This window comes from Rhipicephalus microplus, chromosome X (assembly GCF_043290135.1).
Source record: "Rhipicephalus microplus isolate Deutch F79 chromosome X, USDA_Rmic, whole genome shotgun sequence".
In the NCBI taxonomy this organism is placed as follows: domain Eukaryota; kingdom Metazoa; phylum Arthropoda; class Arachnida; order Ixodida; family Ixodidae; genus Rhipicephalus; species Rhipicephalus microplus.
Window position 1 is genome coordinate 135,356,015 of NC_134710.1, and position 13,855 is coordinate 135,369,869.

Below are 13,855 nucleotides of genomic sequence, written 5' to 3' on the forward strand. Positions count from 1 at the left end.
CCAATTTTGGGGGATGTAGGTGATGTTTGCGCCACCTAGAAGCAAGAACACAAAACAAAAATAATGCGTTTGATAGTGGGAGTGCGGGTTAACAGGTGGCGAGACAATCTGGTCACTCCCGACAAGGGGGCCAATGACATGTTCAGATTTGGATACATGGAGCCTAGGGGGAGTTTCGCAACTCATATGATTGCATCACTTTGTTCCGTGCAAGTTCACAGTAGATACCAGGCTTTGGCAAACTTTCCTTGTCGTAACTTCACTTAGGCGCAAACGAAACACCATGAAACAGACACACACGATGTTTGTTTACATCGGATGTCGTTGCGGGGTCCAGTTTCCAGACGAAGCACAGCGCAGCGTCACCGATGTTCTCTGCAATCTCTCTTCGCAGGCTCACGGCGCACAACAAACACACGTGGCACAAATTGTGTATCGTAAGCTCACAATAAAATTTCAGCATGACAGACTACCGCACATAATTCGAATTCACTCTGACGGAGGGAGACGCACACAGCCAACAGGATTCGGCGCAGTTCGAAGAAAGGGCGGCCATGTTATGCATGTTTTCCGTCGGCTGGGTCCACGGCTAGAGTGTAGTCGGGCTCACGATGTCACATAAAGTGCACGTCTATTGGTGGAGGCTCGTGTACGTCCACCTTTGAAGGGAAAACGCCACTGCCTCCTTAAGTTGTATCCGACTATATTCCGTATTTTTTCCAGTGTAGGAAATGAGTTCTGCGGACATCTGGATACTGTATACTGTAGCGGTCACTGATATTTTTAATGTCAAATAATAATTACTCTTAACTATATTTGTAACACAAAAAGTACTCACCCTATTATCAGAAGGTCCACGAGGCAGATGTGCGAATGTAGAAACTAAATCTCTGTGCCACTTTCGAACACATACTGATGCCTGCTCATTTGTTCATGCTAATAAATAAAACCCACGAAAGCTGAAAATTGACACATGACTAGTTGGCTGCATGCATCATCTCGTATTAGAAAGCAACTCCCTCAAACAGGCACACTTTGAGGAAGCCAGTATCACAGAAAGAAGCACAAAAAGAAAAAAAGTAACAGCGTTGCCGCAAAGACGAAACAATGAACGCGATAGCAACTCACAGGAAGGTTACGCGCAGAGGGGCAGGTGGATGGAAACGTGCCTCGCGTTTCTTACGCACAAATAACGCACGAAACGTACTCACAGGCCCATATGAACGCGAGTAAGCATCTCAGTTGTTATTTCACTGTGTCTAAAAAGCACGCTATTTTCGCTAATGGAGCCTGTGCAACGATGGCAGTGACCTTTGTGCGCCCAGTAACTACAACAGAATCGTTCCGGTGAAAGCCAAAGGCCAGCCAAGACGTACGATCCACGCTACCGCGAGATGAGGGCGTACGAACGAGCGTCCACCCCCTCCTCTCCGCGGGGCAAAGTATATGTGGTAAATGAGAGTGCGAGCCGCCGCGTCGTGACGATGTGGCGACGCGTGCTCATTGTGCCATTTTGCTGGTAATACTGAAAACACGATAGTCCTTCCCCTCCCCCTGACATGCCTGTCACCTGTGGTAAGTGGTAGACATAACTAGCGTGCTTTCAGAACGTTGAATGACGTGCACGCGGCTCAGTGGCTAACGCCTCACACTCGCGCTTCAGAGGTCTCACGTTCAGTTCCGTGCACTGCTGTCTTTTTCTGAATTTTTTTCTTCCTTGCGTTTATATATATATATATATATATATATATATATATATATATGTGTGTGTGTGTGTGTGTGTGTGTGTGTGTGTGTGTGTGTGTGTGTGTGTGTGTGTGTGTGTGTGTGTGTGTGTGTGTGTGTGTGTGTGTGTGTGTGTGTGTGTGTGTGTGTGTGTGCCGCTAAGAAAAATGCGAGACGTGCCCTGGCTCATACCCCATGTTTATTCCATACTGACTTCTTCCTCCTCTGCCTCTACTACTAACTCCTAACCATCGCTACCTTCTTACGTTACAGGATTCCCCCTCCCCCCGAAAGAAGTCGCGTCAGACGAACATAATTGAAAACTGAACATGCACGGCTTAGAACTGAACACTGTCAAAAAGAGAAGATCATTCCAAGTCCGAGGAAGTTTCCGTTAACACACTATAGCTTCACAGGAGAAGACAGCAATCCGGGGTATCAAGTACAGCTCTGGAGGGCGAGGCTGGCTGTTGCGCTCTGGACAACATAAGCATGCTTTGAGCGTAAAATCAGATGGAAACACAGCCGGTATGCTTGCGATGAATGAACGTGGTGTGATGGCCTTGAAGCATTGGCTGGATTATTTGCGCAAATGTCGTGCTATTTGTCTTGATTGGAACCCATGTGTCGTCACCCGTTTGCGTGCTTGTTGACCGAGGCTAGTGCGGTGATTTCTGCGTCCTTGCGGAATGCTGGGTATGGTTTGGCGCCTTTCTTGACGTTGTATGTCGTGTTGCCTGAGTGCTCTCGGTTTGCAAGCAGTGCTTCCGCGTCTTTCTCGGTGCTTTCTGTGGTGTTGCAGTCGGCGGAATAGCAGGTGCTGGAAGCGTTTCTGGCGACTTTTCTTTGTTCAAAAGTGTCTGACGTCTTGTTGGTTTGGAGATCTTATTTTTCGATGTTCTTGAACTGGTGAACGCGCTTCCATTGAATATGGCGTTCGCTGATGCCCTCGTTGCAGTCTCTCTCGTTGTTTTTTGAGTTGGTGAACTTCGTTTTGCTTGCTTTGCTGGTGCTGCTCAGGAGATGGCTGCAGTGGCGCCCCTTGTGGAATCGGGCATTCATTTCCTTCGAGGTTTGACGCGTCCTGTAGACAGATGATGCATGGTGAGCTGGTGTCTTGCTTATCGGGCATAGTTGGTAATGTGCCATCATTATTCTCTGCAAAGAATTCGGTAAGGTGTTCCAGTACGGACGCTTCGGGCAGACAGCTGCGTGCGAGGTTTGGTGTTTGTATTACTTCTGCATTTTTTCGATTCTTCGAGCTGTAAGCACTGTATGGGGATACCACAGGTGACGTGGCATTACCAGGTTTCAACTGAAGATTTTGGCAAGTCTGTGGTGCCGCAGAAACGACACGAAGCTCTTCAGGGGCTTCTTCGCAGTTCACTGGGAGTGGTTCTTGCACCTGGTAGCTTGCGACGTTCGATGCGTCTGAGCCTTCTGCTTCGCTTCGACTGTCCAGTGTGTGTGCACCGCAATGTGATGAATGAACATGTCCGGAAGGAGCATGGCTTGACAGGGTCTTTTCGTGAAGCGTTAGGTCGTCTACCGAGGTCGCGGCGTCCTTATGAGGCGAATGGTGAGCGATAGGAGCGCTTGAAAAACCGCATGATGGAAAACCACGTGGTGGACCGCGTATGCGAGACGAGGAATTAAGAGCATCAGGTCGGTGGGCAACGTCTCGCGTCATAGGCTGAAGTGAGGATTTCCGAAATGCCGGCTTTCGTGCAGGAGGGAGGCGCGCTTGATGGTTAGGTTTTTCCAAAAACGCGCATGGTCTTCTGAAAGTAAACTCATGTGTCACTTCATCTTGTGGCAGTTGTCGATTCACGTTGGGCTTTCGAATGCTTGAGGACTGCTTAGGGAATTGACGATAGTGTGTGGTTTTCTCCAGATGGTTGGCAATAAGTAGGTCTTGGTCATAGTCGTTGAAACGAGTGATCATCTCTTCTTTGATCTTCTGCCACGATTCGTCGTTGTCGAAGATGTGGGTAAGGTAAAATTTGAATGCCTCACCAGTCACGTAGTCGCTGAAGTTTGTAACCATCTCCCGTTCCGACCATGATGCAACGGCGGCATGGAGCTCGAACAGGTTGAACCAGTCCGGTACGGGTCCGTCGTCCGCTGATCCGGTGTACTTGGGGATGTCGAGGTCTTCTGATGCTGCTGTCATGATGCTTGGTGGTCTTGGTGGTCCGCGTTCGGTCACTGCGTCTCGCTGAGGTCTTCGATGATGATGGCTGGGCGATGAAGTGGTTGCGAGGTCTTCATCCTGTCGACTCGTGTGACGCTAAGAAGAATGCGAGACGTGGCCTGGCTCATACCCCATGTTTATTCCATACTGACTTATTCCTCCTCTGCCTCTACTACTAACTCCTAACCATCGCTACCTTCTTACGTTACACACACACACACACACACACACACACACACACATATATATATATATATATATATATATATATATATATATATATATATATATATATATATATATATATATATATATTTATATATATATATATATATATATACACATATATGGCGAGTGACGGCGACATCCACGAATACGTTGACGCCGGCAGCGTAATTCAGCCGAAAATGTCGATTTAATTGATATCGCAATAAAAAATACGGATCGTGCTATTTACCACTTTCCGTCTGGAGAGACCCACTGATTTGATCGTACCCATCTAGGCTGTTCTCAGAACAGTAGTTTGGTCGTGTTATTTTTGGAACAGTTAGCCGTGAGGTATGGATGAGGAAAATTACGCGCAATAGAGCAAAGCGAATCCCTGTTAAATTGCGAAACATGTTTTTGGCGTCCGACCTGTACCCTCGCGAAAGTTCGGAATGCTGTATCTGGCAACGGAGAAGTCCAAGCGGCTGCGTGCATTAGGCTTTTTTGAGGGCACTTCCTTCCTTTGCACGCGGGAGCGCATCTATGTGTTACTTTTTATATTTTGTGGCCTCTCCTTATTAACACAAAAAGTGAGCACGCAATTAGTACGTTGTTCAAGGTAGCACAGACAGAGGTAGTTTCAACATGCGCACATCTGCCTCTGACATTTTGATAGCTAGGTGAGCACGTTGGAGCTGCAAATACAATTAGAAATAATATTCCTATTCACAAAAATAGTGGTGGCTACTACATGTACTGGGAACAATATACACTAGGTTTTGGTCCGTGCAACACTGTTCCTGTTTTTTTTAATCACTCTGCGTGATAACTTGGACACCCTGTATACTAACAGACTGCTGCGCCGCGGTGGTCTAGTGGCTAAGGTACTCGGCTGCTCACCCGCAGGTCGCGGGATCAAATCCCGTTTGCGGAGGCTGCATTTTCTATGGAGGTGAAAATGCTGTAGTCCCGTCTGCTCGGAAATGGGTGCACAATAAAGAACTCTAAGGGATCGAAATTTCCGAAGCCCTCCACTACAGCGTCTCTCATAATGATATGGTGGTTTTGAAACGTTAAACCTCACATATCAATCAATCAAACGTATACTAACACACTGCAAAGTAAAAAAAACGAGGAGAAAAAAGTTCCATCACGGGGCTTCGAACCAGCACTTTCTTCCTCTGCAGTGCGCTGCGTTAGCTACTAGGCCACAGTACTTTTATCCATGGTTCCTAATAAGTATTTGGGTAATAATACAAAATGAAGCAAACAAAAATACAATCACATCGCTATAATAAGTGCTCAAGCGTTACTAATAATCACTCAATGGCTAAGACAGCGTGAGTTCTTCACATTGAGAGTTCTTCAGATCGTGATAAACAAACAAGACAGGTGTCAGGTGGAACACCTCACCAAGATGGAGTACCAGTCCGATCTAAAGTCTAGGTCGCCGTAAATGTCTTTGAGGTGAATAGCCATCCTGCGCTACCGGGAAGCTATTTAAATACACCAAATAACGTTTGACGGTCCTCGGAGCTTCGCAACTTCAGTGCGTTTTCGTCATCAGTAGCAATATGGCGAGAATGGCTCACGATGGGCGTGCTGTGAAGCTCATAGCATTTTGCGTTTTGACGAGCGTGGGCCTCCATGAAGCATGGTCTCTTCTCTGCGTGCTTAACAGACTCGGGATGCAGGAGAGCTCGAAGGTGACTTCGCTCGCTGCCACAGACACGTTTACCAAAAGAGCACCCTGCTCGCACACGAAGATGTCATAAATGTGACAGTTGTTAGGGCTTGTCCTGTGCGCCAGTTTCGCGTGTCTTTCTTCCTGTGTGAACAGCGTGATCTAAGTGTCAAGCTGTGACAGTTGTTAGTTCACTCTCATTCTGTGTATGCCCAATTCATGCGTGCTTTCTGCTAAGGGTGTGTGGTGGAAGTGTTCAGCTGCTGGCCGTTTCAGCGTTACTTTGTAATTTGCTCTTGTAGCATTCATCTCTTCGCCCTTGTGGTGAAACAATGCACAAAAATGCATAATTGTCTTTATGAAGACAGGTTGCACTTTTATGTTATAACAATTTCTAGAAAAAGGGATAAGCCCCGTTTATTTTTCGTGTGGTATACCAGTCACAAAATGCCCAATCCGCCACATTTGCTTGGCCGTCCCCGACATAAAATCAAAGGTGCCCCACCCCCCCACCCCCAATAAAAAAAATTAAGCCCCTGCTCTGACTTACCAATGTTTAAAGTTGGAAAAAGGGTCTGTTGACAAATTTTTCGCTCTTCGGAAAAAGACGAAATTCCGTCCCCATTTTATTCCATTTTTATGCTTCGGAAGGACGCCACAATGCTCAGTCTTATCTCCGACTTTCATGGGCCTCACCATGATTGGTTCGTCTCAAAAACTCTACGAAGTCGATGGCATTAATGATACCATCTATGCAGGCGAAACATCATCGTGTGGTGTACTGGAGGCAGCGATGAACGAATGGAAGATGTGCTTCAGGAAGCTATTGAGGAAGCTATTGAGGACCTTCATCCGATCGGTCGTCGATGCCCGTCACGGAAATACAAGTTGCTTCTGTACAGGCCGAAGTGCAGGGGCCCCAAACCAAGAAGGCGGAAGCCATTAGAGGGTCACTCTTAGCACAGGTGAGGGCAGTTTCATCCCCAGGGTCGAGACCCTCCGAGTTCTTGGTATGACCATCCAATCGAATGGCTCCTATACCCTGATGGTAATGAGACTTGCCAAAAAAACTGAACATGCCGTCAGACTGATAGGAAGTGTTGCCAACAGGCATCACGGACTTAGAGATGACAACCTCCTAAGGCTGGTAAAAGCCTTTGTGATATGTCATTTCACCTACGTGGCAACTATGCACAATTGGCTGAGGTCGGACTGTGATAAGCTCATTACGTTAATCAGAAAGCCGCCAAGAGAGCTCTTGGGCTCCCCATGTACACAAGCTCGGACAGACTGCTTCGTTTCAGCATGCATAAAACACTGGAAGGAATTGCGGAGGCACAGGAGAGGGCAAAACTTGCCGGCCTGTCCACCATGCGTTCCGGTAGAAATATCCTGCGGGGGCTGGCGATTCCACCGATGGAAACCAAGTCTCGCTTCTGCGGCATTCCTCGTCAGCAGCGAGATGAAATCGTCGTTGTCCCTATCCCGCGAAATGTCGACCAGGAGCATAACAATGATAGACGGCGGGCCAGGGCAAATGCCCTACTACAAAGGGCTCAGGATTACACCGGTAACTCTTGCTTCGTCGATGCGGCCCGGTATACCGAGGGTAAGGCTTATGCGGCAGTGAGCATCTGCCATCAGTACATTATTAAAAACTCGACAACAGTTTGAACGATGATGTCTGGAATAGCAGAGGAAAAGGCAACCGCGTTTGCCTTGCCGGATAATAGCAGGTCTACAATTTACAGCCAATCGATATCGGTGGTCAGAGCATTCGCCGAGGGCACAATATTGGAAGAGGCTTTGAGACGATAAAACTTCGCCGTACGCACTCGTTCGCTTTCCAGCTCGCATGGAATGCATTGAGGGAGCCCCGCCTAATTTGAACGAGTCAACCCACCTAGCTGCGCTAGGACTAGTAAACCGCCACGCTATCAGGGATGCGGAGCTGATGTTTTGAAAAACCGGGACCCTCTCTTCTTGTATAATGAATTGACAAAAATTTTTTTTTATCTGGGTAGGAGACAACACCCACCACCATACAGAAAACTGAGCAGACCTCGACTGTGATACTCAGGCTTCTTCATGTCGGGGTATACCCTAACCCCTAACTATCTCACAAAATCTATCCTAAATACAGCCAACTGACACATGTTCCTACTGCAATGATATAGCAAATTTAAAACACATGCTCAGATGGCGCCCCGCGTTGCGCTGTGGTAGAGTCATCATGCCATTCAAATGGGAGGGTGCTATTACCAGCTCCGGACAAGAAAGATAGTTAGGGGCAGTCCGACGAGCCCGTGGCACAGCAGAATGACTTGGTCTTTGTGTTCCTACGTGGGAGTGGCCCGCAACGCGCCAAAGCGCGTTCCGAAGAACCTTATAATGTTCCCCCATTCATCCTATTCCATTTGTCCAAGCGTTGTCTCTTCTATTCGCATTCGATTCCGAAGTCATGAAAGTCTGGAATGATACCGGAGTAATTCCAATTATGAAGTGGCAACTCCATAGCACTCGTCTGAAGGGAAACCTATTTGAGAAGTTGCTATAGTGCATTTAACGCAGCTACCTTCTCCGCAAAACACATCCTTCATGTTTTCACTGGTGGCCTTTGGTGATGAGTGATATGCTTGACATGCAAGCTTCCATGCGCATCAAAATTATTTACAATATTGCGCTGCACTCGGTAAATGTTATGACGTCTATAGTGAGAGCACCCCCTAAAAACATTGGCCCCGTATCTGCAAGTTACACTGCAAATGTCATCGAAAAAGGATAGTCTTGCGTCTAGAGACAGTGAACAAAACGTTCATTGGATGTTCTGCGCAAGAAAATTGGTGAGTGGTATTCTGGAGGCGCTGCGTTAGAGTGCCTCGAGCGTGCAGCAAATGCGAACGAGCGCATCAAGTCACGTCAGACGTGAGAGATGAGCGCTATCTGGCAGTTATCTTGGAAAGCGAAGCGAGCGTATGCTGCGCCCCCGTCTCGAAAGTGATAAGGTGTAGAACGCAAAGCGACGGTAAGGTGCCACCACTGTGTTGTCTTACCAAAGCGTTGGAAACACTTGCCTTTTAGTGCAAACGCTGCATGGTCAGGGCAACGTGATAAACGCTACAGTCTTTACAATTAGCTATGTATACCTTTTTTAGTAACAGACACACATAACGAATACTGACGTGTTGTTATGGTGGCTCAGATATGCGCACTAATTGCTTTTTAAGTGACAGTCGCACAAGTAAAAACGCTGAATCTTGAGCAATATTGGTGGGCACTACAGATGGGGTCGGCCGTTTGGAGTATCGTTTGGCCACTTTGGCGCCTTTTAGGGTACCGTTAAGGGTGGACAAGCAGACCAAAATGTTAGCGTCGAAGGTCCCCAAGAAAGCCTATCGTCTTTTGAAAAATTTCGCAGCTTGCATTAAACCGCGCAAGGCTTGAAGCAGTGAAACTGGAGGATTCTGAACACTCATGTTTTTACTTCTAGGTGGTGTCTGAGCCTTAGCTTGGTTGTGCGGGTTCTAGGTTGTTTCTGGGTTCTTACTTGGCATTAGCAAGGAGATGCCAAGTTGTTTTCATGTTCAGTCTCAACGCAAAATGGTTTGACCTAAACCACAGAGCCACACGGTTGTAAAACTACACTGAGCTAACTGTAGCCTTCTTGACTTGTTTTTCTTTATTCAAGAGTGACCACGCACTGACCAAGGGCGCTAAAGCACGAGGTTTTGCTGCAACATAGATGCAAATACTTTTTTTTTCATTTGGACGGCATATTTGTTATTCAGACAGCTTGTTTTATTCAGATACACTTTACATATATATATATATATATATATATATATATATATATATATATATATATATATATATATATATATATATATATATATTATAACTCATCATTGATGAAGGGAGGACCCCTCCCGAAACTGTTGGGAAATATATATATTTATCCTTGTTGACAACGCTCCCGTTGTGCCATATCCCATACCTCCACGAAGACTAACTGGCCCATTGAATTAATACTCCCACATATTATATATATATGAGTGAACATGCATTGTTTTAGTGGACCAGTGGTGGGTAGTGGGACGACCCAAATTATTTGGTGCATGCCAGTTTATGATGATGAAAGATTTTTGTAATCGACTCCCGAGGAAAATTTAGTCAATAATCGCTACATTTCAAGCTGCTTGAAGATAATTATGGGGTGAAGCTTTCGAAGGTGATTATTGTGATTAAAGTTGCGATAGTACTGAGACTGATTGTGGTTTTGATACTTATACACTTTTTCATTCAAAGAGATAGTGCTGAGACCGAGTGGGATCTAGCGCTGATTCTTCTTTATAACTGATATGAGGTTCCGAATTCCGGGTTACGTTTTGACTTCATAATCACAGCTTCATCAGCTATCGTCTCTGGTGTAGAATTTTCTCGTCGCCATTGCCGCCTTGCATCCACTTCACGTTGTCTCACTGTGCGTCAGCTTGACGTTTTTCCCGCTTAGCTTTTGCTTCCTTAGCCCTAGTCTGTGGTGTAGAACTTTGTTGTTGTCATCACCGCTTTGCATCCGCTTCCTTCTTTTTTGTCTCCGCGGTAGCTTCCCGTCGATGGCGACGCTGATACTCAGCACGTCGCGCTTTCCTGCTTACGTCTTCGTCCATACGAGAGAAGAGAATGTCTGGTATGGAACGTGGATATATATATATATATATATATATATATATATATATATATATATATATATATATATATATATATATATATATATATATATATATATATATATATATATATATATATATATATATATATATGTGTGTGTGTGTGTGTGTGTGTGTGTGTGTGTGTGTGTGTGTGTGTGTGTGTGTGTGTGTGTGTGTGTGTGTGTGTGTGTGTGTGTGTGTGTGTGTGTGTGTGTGTGTGTGTGTGTGTATAGCGTTGACAGGTTGACAGCAGCGCCATCACATCTACAATAATTCACAGCACCCTATGTCGCTTATAAGTTGAAGGTTACATGGTGTTACGGACAGACGGGAGACGGCGGACATCGTGAGGTCTTAAGGAGCTTCGCCCCTAAAAGCTTCACTGTTAAACAATTCTAGTATCTGTATTTCTGTATCCGTTTTCTGGGAAAATTTATCATCTTTTTGAAAATATATTTCTGGAATATCCCACCACATCCAAGACAAATGTGCCCAAGTATCTGTACTTTAGATTTCCAGGACGTGTATGTCTATATTTGTATTCCGGAATACTTTTCTGATGATGATGATGATCAAAACTTTATTACTCCCAAATGAGGGGACCGGCCAAGAGGTCGGTTACGCTGCTTAGAGGAGGTCAGCGTGGCGCTGCTTACCACTGCCACCACCGGGACGCCGAAATTAACGCAGGCGACCTCATCCTCCTGTGGTTTGTGTCTCGGCATGCTGGCCTTTATTAAGACTGCTCTAAAAGTACTCCGCTCCTGCCGTAACCTAAAACAAGCTACCATAGTTACGTTCAAAATAGCGTCGTTAGGAGAGGCCCTAAAGCAACTGCCGCATCTTCTGTCGTCTTCCACGCCGCACGCCCGAAGCCGTATTATTGGCCTTCTGTAGCCGAATAGGGTGTTGTTACCGCCAGACGTCGATCTTGCCGTACTGCGCATATGATCTATAAGGATTTGGTGAAGACGAGAACAACCTCCATATTGGATTATTGGCTGTTACCCTTTATTTAACGCTGTGAATATATTCGTAACAATATTTGCGGTTCTAGTGATGAGTTCATTTAATTTTTCTCCTATTACTGTACACCTTTAAAACTGGCATAAAACTGGCATACCAAAACAATGGTCCACTGACTTTTCGTATATTACATCGAAAGGTGTTATGAGATGACAACACTGGTCACGTGCACCATAGTTGTCAGGCACCACCACTAGTGTTCGTAACCACTAACACGCGAAAAAAAACTAAGTAAATACTACCATTAGGAAAACATTGGGATTCGAACCCGGGTTTTCTGTGGTTTGACCCAGTATTCCTGCACTGATCCACGGTGGTGCTGGAAACTCACAACTGGCCATCACTAATTGACTATAGCCAGGCTTCATTTCGGAAATGTAATTGCGTTAATGTGTGTATAAAGCTTTTCAGGACAGTAAAGGACCAACCAGGCGTCACACAAGGTGAATTGACTAACGATTGGGTCCTCGAATGTTCCAACCCATCAAAAAATCTTTAGGCATAATTCTCCATCGTCGTAAGCCAGAGCATCAAAAAATTGCGCAACATTCCTTGCAGATGTGTAGCGCGCAGGTACCACGCTTCTCCGAAGAATGACGAGGGCTGGCATAGTGAATGCTTCCCTACTATACAAACGTTATGATTGTTTCTAGCGTAGTGGGTACCCTGCAGGTGCCATTTACCTAAAAAGTATTATAAAAGGCTCAATGTACACTTTTCCAGCTTTCACCGTGACTGTTCTGCGCGTTCCGCGCAGGACTGGCGACTCTTTTTTTCATGTTGCAGACATACTATAACAAAAGAAAATCTCATTTATAACAAACCAATTACTGCAAAAAGGAAAGCCGACAAACACCCGCTCGTAGCAAAAAGTTATAGAGAATACCCGTGCGGATTTCCCATAAAGAAAGCTTGGAGCTTTTCTGAACGGGTGGTTCTCAGAGTTCATCTCATCTTTTAAGCTACCTTGCGGCTTTGCGCTGAACTGGTTTGCAATATATAATGACTTCGAATGAACCAAAGAAAACACTGTTCGTGTACTCACTCTTCTGCAAGCACCAGATGGGAGCACAAAATCACATAGATGGCACAGACAGTGGCCAGCACTATCGCCATGGCGCCAAGCGAGGAAAGAAGCCCCAGGGAGACGGTTTCAACGACACTTAAGCCGCACGCCAAACGAGGAAGTCAGCAGCCAAGCTGTGCATGTTGACTTCTAGAGTGTATTGCGAAGTTTCGAGTAAGAAGGTTTCTTGGCTAATCAGAGCTCAGATAGGCAGCGCCTTACTCGACTTTTTACGGTGTCCATTTACACGTGGAGGGTGAAACGAGACGCACAGTAGCACCTGAGACGGAAGAACTAAAAAAGTGCGAGTCAACTGAGCAACACGTTTTATTCATCATAATTTCAAAACAAACGTGACAAGGCGACAAGGCCTAGATGAATGTGCTGTGGACAATTGCAAGCAAATAATTAGCGGATAGCCACGCCGCGTTCTGACCACCCACTTTCAGATCAAGGCACAGTATGTTGGAAGGAAGCACATAAGAAAGAAAAAAGACAGGGATGTTAACCAGCTTGGCATAACCGCTATGCTACCTTGCAGTGGGGGAAGGGATGAGAGGTTAAAGAAAGTGTAAAGAAAGGAGGAGCTTGCGCACGCTCACATAACGCCACAGTGCAGAGAGGCTGCCTTGTGCGGTGTACGGCATCCATATATCCCCTCGTGCAAGTCTGTTGTCCTTAAAAATTATAGCAATGCCTTGTTTTCTAGAAATTTCGTTGAGCTTTTAAGATTGCATTGGAGACTTATAGCTTCTGGCGTCGTCGTTTTGTAGTAAAGACAAGCGAGAGCGATTGAGAGGGATTGTCTCTGCACAGCGTGGCGACGACAGACGCAGAAGGGCATATGGCAGGCCTGTCTATGTTTGTGCGCCCTTGTAGGATGGTGGAAAATAGCACTGCTAACAACAAGATGAGGACCACTTGGTGGATATTGCCACACGCCTTTATTTTCATGTGTTTGAGTTTGACTCACAAAAACTTTTAGTGTGCCGCTTCAATTTTTTTATCTTAGACAAAGTTACCAAATAAATTGTTTTGTCTATATCATCTAGTGTTCTACTTGTCTCAGCTTGACAACCACGTGACCATTATTTAGACGTTATTATGAAATAAAGCGATTGAACAGGGAAAAGTGGGCAGATCCTACGTAAAAGTGGCAATCGATTATATGCAAAGCACGAATGAGGAAGGTCGTTATGCCAATTTAAAATCAGCTGCGTTATGAGGCGGACGTGAATTATGCC

At 45.7% G+C, this 13,855-nt stretch overlaps 1 protein-coding gene across 5 annotated transcripts in view; it reads right to left on the reverse strand.

The window, feature by feature from the left end:
• The window catches only part of LOC119176497 (A.superbus venom factor 1), a 267,863-nt gene extending 255,104 nt beyond the window's left edge, over positions 1 to 12,759 (reverse strand). For all 5 annotated transcript variants that reach the window (XM_075877793.1, XM_075877790.1, XM_075877791.1 and 2 more), the window contains exon 1: positions 12,591 to 12,759. In XM_075877793.1, the coding sequence (XP_075733908.1) occupies positions 12,591 to 12,661 (71 nt within the window). In that variant the 5' untranslated portion in view covers positions 12,662 to 12,759. The remainder of the gene's footprint in view (positions 1 to 12,590) is intronic.
• Between the last annotated feature and the right edge of the window lie 1,096 nt (positions 12,760 to 13,855).